The 6,814-nt window shown below is 40.0% G+C and overlaps 1 protein-coding gene across 1 annotated transcript in view; it reads right to left on the reverse strand.

Moving 5' to 3' along the window:
• Positions 1-6,814, reverse strand: part of LOC113215394 (uncharacterized) — a gene marked incomplete in the record, with an annotated part of 27,063 nt that overhangs the window by 7,651 nt on the left and 12,598 nt on the right. The window contains 18 exon segments of the mRNA XM_052274637.1: positions 1,122-1,237; positions 1,331-1,547; positions 1,660-1,776; positions 1,959-2,213; positions 2,312-2,529; positions 2,641-2,758; positions 2,843-3,012; positions 3,124-3,400; positions 3,509-3,801; positions 3,882-3,973; positions 4,324-4,446; positions 4,544-4,742; positions 4,843-4,976; positions 5,073-5,135; positions 5,221-5,526; positions 5,696-6,040; positions 6,123-6,270; positions 6,370-6,804. Of these exon segments, the coding sequence (XP_052130597.1) occupies positions 1,122-1,237; positions 1,331-1,547; positions 1,660-1,776; positions 1,959-2,213; positions 2,312-2,529; positions 2,641-2,758; positions 2,843-3,012; positions 3,124-3,400; positions 3,509-3,801; positions 3,882-3,973; positions 4,324-4,446; positions 4,544-4,742; positions 4,843-4,976; positions 5,073-5,135; positions 5,221-5,526; positions 5,696-6,040; positions 6,123-6,270; positions 6,370-6,804 (3,626 nt within the window).

Raw genomic sequence — 6,814 nt, forward strand, 5'->3', positions numbered from 1 at the left:
TAGGCAATGAAGATGAGCTCCTGTTGAAACATCACAGTCAAACAGTCACAAATTTGTGGTATTTACAATACACCTTGTTAAATGATTTTCATTTTCTTTTATGTCTAAGTTAAAAGACACAAGTATAGAACATTGTTAAAAATATTCTTATGCTGATCCCAAACTGTGTCTTTAAAAGAGCAGAAACAAAGGTGAGAATCCTATTTATTCATCTTTAACATGATAACACTCCTCACTATCTGTAATGTCTGTGTCACTAAATTCTTCCTCTCTTCTGAACTCATTGCTGTTAACTGAACGGCGTTTAATATTCTCAGAATTCCAATTCGCTAAGTTATGTATTGGCTGGTCAATAGGAAATGAATTTGGCTCAAAGTAGGCAGTATAATCAGTCTTCCTAGCAGGTTCTTGATAGCCCTTTCGATGTATAGGTTCATCGATTGGATAAGTTCCACCAAATACAAGTGGGCGTGCTTCACTGCGACTTCGCCATATTTCTCCATGTTTTAAATTTCGAAGTAATTTCCCATTATAATCCTTGCTCCATGCTTCCACTGTATTCATTATGATTTCTGGCTTGCGAACACGCAAAGCACTTGGCTTCATGAGGTGCCCTTGCTTTTCAGTAGTACGAAATTCCGATTTAATTTTTGGAGTTTTCAAAGCAAAAGACAGGAGGTCATCTTCATAGCAGTCAGATACATTCATGTTACGGATGGATATAGTGTTCTTTGTACTTACAGGCTTGGAGGCTTTTGCCTCATACTATTGTCCAACATGAAGCAATAGAGAAGAAAAAAGACAAAAAAATGAAAATGAGTTTCATCTAAAATGTTGATGAATATCATGCAAAACTTCATAATAAAAAATTTAGGTTGAAAAATCATTGTGGAGAAAAATAATTATGATGTATGGGGATCCCACATAGTAGAAATACCAATGTAGATGAGGGATGAAAAGAGGAAAGCCAGTTTAAGATAAAAGTTTTCTGACTAATTCATGACACTTGAGATTCACAGAATCGGGACTTGGCAATTATATGAGACTTCAAGACTGTTTTGTAAAAACCTTAATCTGAAGTCATTGAACAATAATAGTCTAACTAGAAATCATTTTCTTACCTCCAAATTATTTTGGCTTGACATAACTGGTGCATGGGACTCCGTGTTTACACTGGGCATCTCTTCCTGCTGTCCACTCCACCAGCCACTTTGATCAGTCTCCACTGGACCGTATCCTAGAAAAGTAAAGACAGTATCAATTAGATTGATTAAAGGTAGAGAAAATACTTTCATCACATTTCAACACTGATAATGCTAACGGCACTAACCATCTGCACTGTAAGAACTGGGGTCTACTGCTTGTGGTTGCTCTCCTCCCTGAGCACTCCAGGTATGTTGTTCTGCATAATAATAGGACATCTGCTGCTGCTGAATTTGCTCTGTTTGAGGTATTGATTGTTGCATCTGATCTAATGAATACTGCTCTTGCTGCTGTTCTGTAGACATTTGCTCATGGGCTGGTTCTTGATTGTATGAAAAATTGCCCTGATAAGAAGAATAAATGAATTACAAACAAACCACTACTACAGATCCAGAAATATTTTGATAAACTTAGAGGGATGATAATGTTCTACAGGTGAAATGATAAAAATATTACCATGGAATGTGAGCTAGTTAAGGTTTGATCATGCACAGAATCACTCTGTATCATGCCAGATGATGCACTTGTGAAAGATTCATTATAATTAGCAATATTTGAGTGTGAGACCTCAACCTGAAAAGAAAAACCCCAATAAAATTGTGACAACAAACCAGTAGACATTATTACAGATGATACAGTTCAATACAAAAATTGCAGAATGAAACATGGCAGTTAGTTCTGTAGAAGCTTCTTAGCAGTACCAAGCACTGGCAGAGAAGGCAAAGCACAAACACAAGAGGAAAAGTTGTACTTACATTGCCCTCATTAGATATGGAACTGATTTGAAGAAGCCAGTCAGGGTTCCCTTGAGCACTCAAGTCACCACCAGTAGAATAATAAGGGTCATGAAACTTCAGTCTTTCACCAAGTTCTGCAATATCATGAATGAACCCTGAGTCATACTGATGTGGATTCTGAACAACAAGTCTGGACATTACTTCACAGTAATGAACTGCCTCAGGAAGCATATTGGCTTCAACAAGCCTAGTTGCCATTAGATACTTGTAGGGCTGAAAAACGATAGAAAAATATAGAAAAACAACACCAAAAAAAATCACCAACATATTCTTTAAAAAGATAAAAAAAAATAAAAAAATAGAGTACTTACTTGGAGATTGGGAACATGAAAACTAGGATCAGCCAAGGACCGAGCATACTCATAGATAGATGTAATCATTATGGCCTCAGTTGAAGCAAATTCAGTAAAGGGCCGGAGATGAGATGACCCAAGAAGCACATACTTTGATGATCTTTGAGAGAAAGTTCCAAATGGATGTTGTGCCATCAAGTAGCAGAAGTGAGCTGCATGGAGACATCCTCGAGTACCTAGAAATGGAACAGTAATAATATTAATGACGGTAATAATAATTTTAAATAAATGAATAAAAGACGGAATGTGAAAGAAAGCGCCAAAAAAGTATGTAGATATGATCTTACTTAGCGTATCTCCTAAGGTCATGATAGCTTTATGATCAATTTCAGGCCGAGATGAAGTATTACTAAGTATCATAGCTAAATGTGGCCTCCAATCACCCCATTTATCATCAGCAACACACTGTCAAAGTAGATAATAAATCAATAGAAATAGACAACTTAATACAGTATGTAATGAAGTAACTGTCTTTAATGCTTCACTCACAGTCACAGCAGCAGGCTGCCAGCCAGATAACAGTTGGTACAGTGTTTGAATAGGGTCAGTCAAGGCAAGGCCATTGGCAAAACGAGTCATTACGCTGTGGTACATGCGCTGATCAAGCTTGGATGAAAGGAAAAGAGCATGACCCCACAGACCATGCTTCATGGCCCATTCTGAAACACAGATAGCAATATTTTAAAAATATAGCAGGTGCAAGGTATTGGCCTTGTTTCTTCATTCAAGTTATCACACAGACCAAAACCAAACACAAGAACTCAACTCACCAAGAGCTTCCTTAGTATTTCCATAGAGCAAGAATTCTCGAAATTTGTTGGTTATTTCAGATTCTGAAAGCTTTGACTGTTGACTAATAGACACATTCATAAACTGAGCAGCAGGAGTGGCACTTGCTGAGCTTGTACGACTTCCTCCGCTAGGTGCAGGAGACGGAGTTGATTGGGCACGTGGGTCAGGCCCACCTGATGCGGACCAACTGTCATCGGCATCTGAGCTTTCTCCGTTGCGCAACAGAAGTTCCGCAATATCTGTACCCACAATCATCTACAATAAAGGACATCAAAAGTTATTCTCGTGTAAAAACAAGAAAAATGAAAAAAAACCAATCATGTAAAATAGATAGTTGGAAGGTTAGAAAAAAAATATTTATACCCCATTTTGTTTTAATAACAGGATAAGAAGTTCATACAGAAGAATGACAGATTGTCGGTCGTAAACTGAAGGATCAGTTCGAGTAGCCTCCATTTTTGAGCGCAAGTATAATATTATTGTCTTTTTGTGAGTAACTCCTCGAACAAGTGGGCCAGGAAGTGCAAGCAGTTCCTGTAGACTTGCATCCTGTGGGATCAACGACTGCAAACTATGGACTTCTATTGATGCAGATTGACCATCAAGAGGATAGTGTGGAAGCACTTTCAGCAACTGTCCTCGCCTTGTCAAAATGCCTGAAAATCAGTAAGATCAGTACTAGAAGATCATCACAAATTTCTAACATTATAACATTTTGAAAATAATTACAAAGCACCTTTTATGTGCGCTGTTGAAAATTTAAATGGAGTCAACCTCTGAATGGAAGAGTTTGTTTCATCCAAAGAGCTTTCTCCATGCCCAACTCCCCTGCAGACATAGCACATGTAAAAAAAATGAAAAATAGATGTAAATAAAGATTGGTAGAGGAAAAAGTATTGACAAAGTTAGAAGCAAACCTGAGGAAACAGACAAAGTAAAAATACACAAATAGACATACAATAAAACAAGTTTTTTAAAATGGAACAAACACCCTAAACTACTTCAATAGGGATGGAGATGCCTAAATAGATACTTGAAGACATGAGCAATAAAGCTACATATTTCTAGTGGCCAGAGAGACTATTTTTCCTACATCACTTGATTTAGTGTTTTACTTCAAGAAATAAAAAAGAATCTACATATCTACAGCTATTAAAAAATCTAAGGAAGAATCTCACCGCCCACTTTCCCGTGAAAATGGTGATGGATTATCAGTGCTTTGATAACGATTAGAGCTTGAAGTTTGAGGACTTTTGAGATGATAGGTCTGAGATCTATTTGGTGATCTATGTCTGTCAAACCTGAAACTCATAGCACATGGGAACATATAAATCACATCTGGAGAAGAGGATGTGGATCTGAGAAAGGAGGAACCTGCTGGGCTACAAATGTCCTCACCTTTGATTATTAAGTTCTTCATTGGCAGAGCTACGGCCTGAGTGTAAACTTCCACGATCTTCATATGTCCCTGGTTGAGAAGCAGCATACTGACTGTAATACTTCCTATACCAGGCTGCATAAGCCTCTGGGTCTGTTTTTCTTAAATTGGCATAGTACATTTGATATCGGTAATATTCTTGAGGATTGTAGTAATAACCTGAGAGAATTAAAAAGGTATGTAGATTAAATTTTAAGGATTAATACTCTTTTAATTTAGGAAAGACTTTGTAACATTTAATATTGTACTATTTCCGTACCACCAGGATAGTTGTGCTGACTGTGCTTAGCATGTCTATCACTTGAACGATCATGTCGATTTTCTCTGTAGTCTCGTTCATAAGCATGGCTGTATTCATGAACAGAACCTGATCTGGATGATGGCCTAGATGACCTAATAAATAAAAATAGCTGTTAGAAAACACGGCCCCCCAAAAAAAACTTTTTAAAAAAACTTTGCAGGTAGTTAAGTGTACTGGGAGAAACATACCTCCTGTCCCTGTAGTACTCATCATCATAGCCGTGGAAGTCATCAGAACGACGGCCTCCACTCCTGACACCAAAAACATTTTAAAAATATCAATAAGGGCCATGTTATTACAACTAACTGCAGCTGAAGCAAAGTTGGCAGAACGTACCTCCGACTTTTATCAGGATCATCTCGCACACGCCTTTCTCCTCGCCGATAATAGTCATCTCCATATGACCTATCTCCTCGGTCACGGTCGCGGTCACGTTCACGGTCCCTGTCCCTGTCTCGGTACCCCTCGCGGTACCTGTCACGTTCACGGAATCTGTCCCTGTCACGGTCTCTGTCGCGATCAGCATCTCTGTTTCGATCTCTGTCCAAATCTCTGTCGACATCTCTATCACGGTTCCACTTCCTGTTTTCTCGCTCACTTCCATACTCATCACTATCAGCCTCATCCTCTTCCCGGTTGTATCTATACAGAAAGTAAAAATACAACAAAATGAAACATTTCACTCCCATAGATGCACAGAAGCATCAAAAACACAGTATATTTTTATTTTTATTTTTTGAGCTTCTACTGCTTTTGATTTGTGAGAAAGCATGTTGTAGGCGGTCCAAGTCTTGTGCATGATATTACTTACCCTCTTCTGGATTTGTCCACCTGGCCATCACGTTTTGACGACCGATACCGGCGTTCTGAATCATACTCTACATCTTTTTCTCTGGTCGTACGATCACGATCGGCCCGGTAACGGGATGGCCCTTCTGGAGAGTCGTAACGCCGGTCACGGTCACGTTCACGATCACGGTCCCGGTCGTCACGGTACCGGTTGCTGCCGCTGTCACTTGGAGACAAGCTGCGTTCCCTCTCGTCCTCGCGATCCCTGCGATAGTAGTCCCTACCTCGGGGGTCTCTATCGTCCCGTTCACGGTCGCGGTCACGGTCACGACCTTCACTGTCCACATCATCCCTTGCCCGCCTGTCACTGACATGGAAACACATACTGGATTAGTGGATTACACATTTTACTAGTGAGATTGCAATATGGAAATGTTACCCAGAAATACCTTTTCTTGGTGGTGTTATCAGCTGTTTTGTCATCTACTCCATCTGATCCTATAGTCTCACTTCGTTCACTAGGCGGCTGAGCGCTTCCAGGGTTTCTACTTGAATGAACATGCTCAGGGGAAGAACTGACTGGCTCTAGTTTGATAGCTGTTACATACATAAAAACAAAAGTTCATTCAATTAGAAGAAGGGAAAAGAACACAAGTGTTAGAAAAAGGTGCATGCATTGCAAGAACATCACTGTACCCTGCTGTGCTGGTGCAGAAACTGGTAGGGGCATGGATTCCATTGACACACCAGTAACAACACGTTGCTCACAAGGCTCAATTGGTTGGAAGGCGGAAATAATTTGGCTGTTCTGTGCAGCACCTGTGGGATTAGCTAGAGACTCAGGGCTGCTTGACTCACCAGGGACCATTCTGTGGAGCCCAGGAGGAAGATCACCAGGTCCTATGGAAATGTTAGGTAATTCCTCATCCTCCTCCTGTGAATCAGTTTGGCCAGGAATCATGCGTCTTAAATTTGGAGCATGCTCCGTATTTTGATCTCGGGAAGGAACACGGGATGCATTCCTTGATGAACCACGCAGATTGCTATCAATATCATCATCATCGTCATCGTCGTCATCATCTTCCATTCGGCCTGGTACCATGCGCAAGCCTTCTCGCTCAGTTACTTGACCTGGTACCAT

Source organism: Frankliniella occidentalis, unplaced genomic scaffold, assembly GCF_000697945.3.
Source record: "Frankliniella occidentalis isolate FOCC.00 unplaced genomic scaffold, Focc_3.1 Scaffold420, whole genome shotgun sequence".
Lineage (NCBI taxonomy): Eukaryota > Metazoa > Arthropoda > Insecta > Thysanoptera > Thripidae > Frankliniella > Frankliniella occidentalis.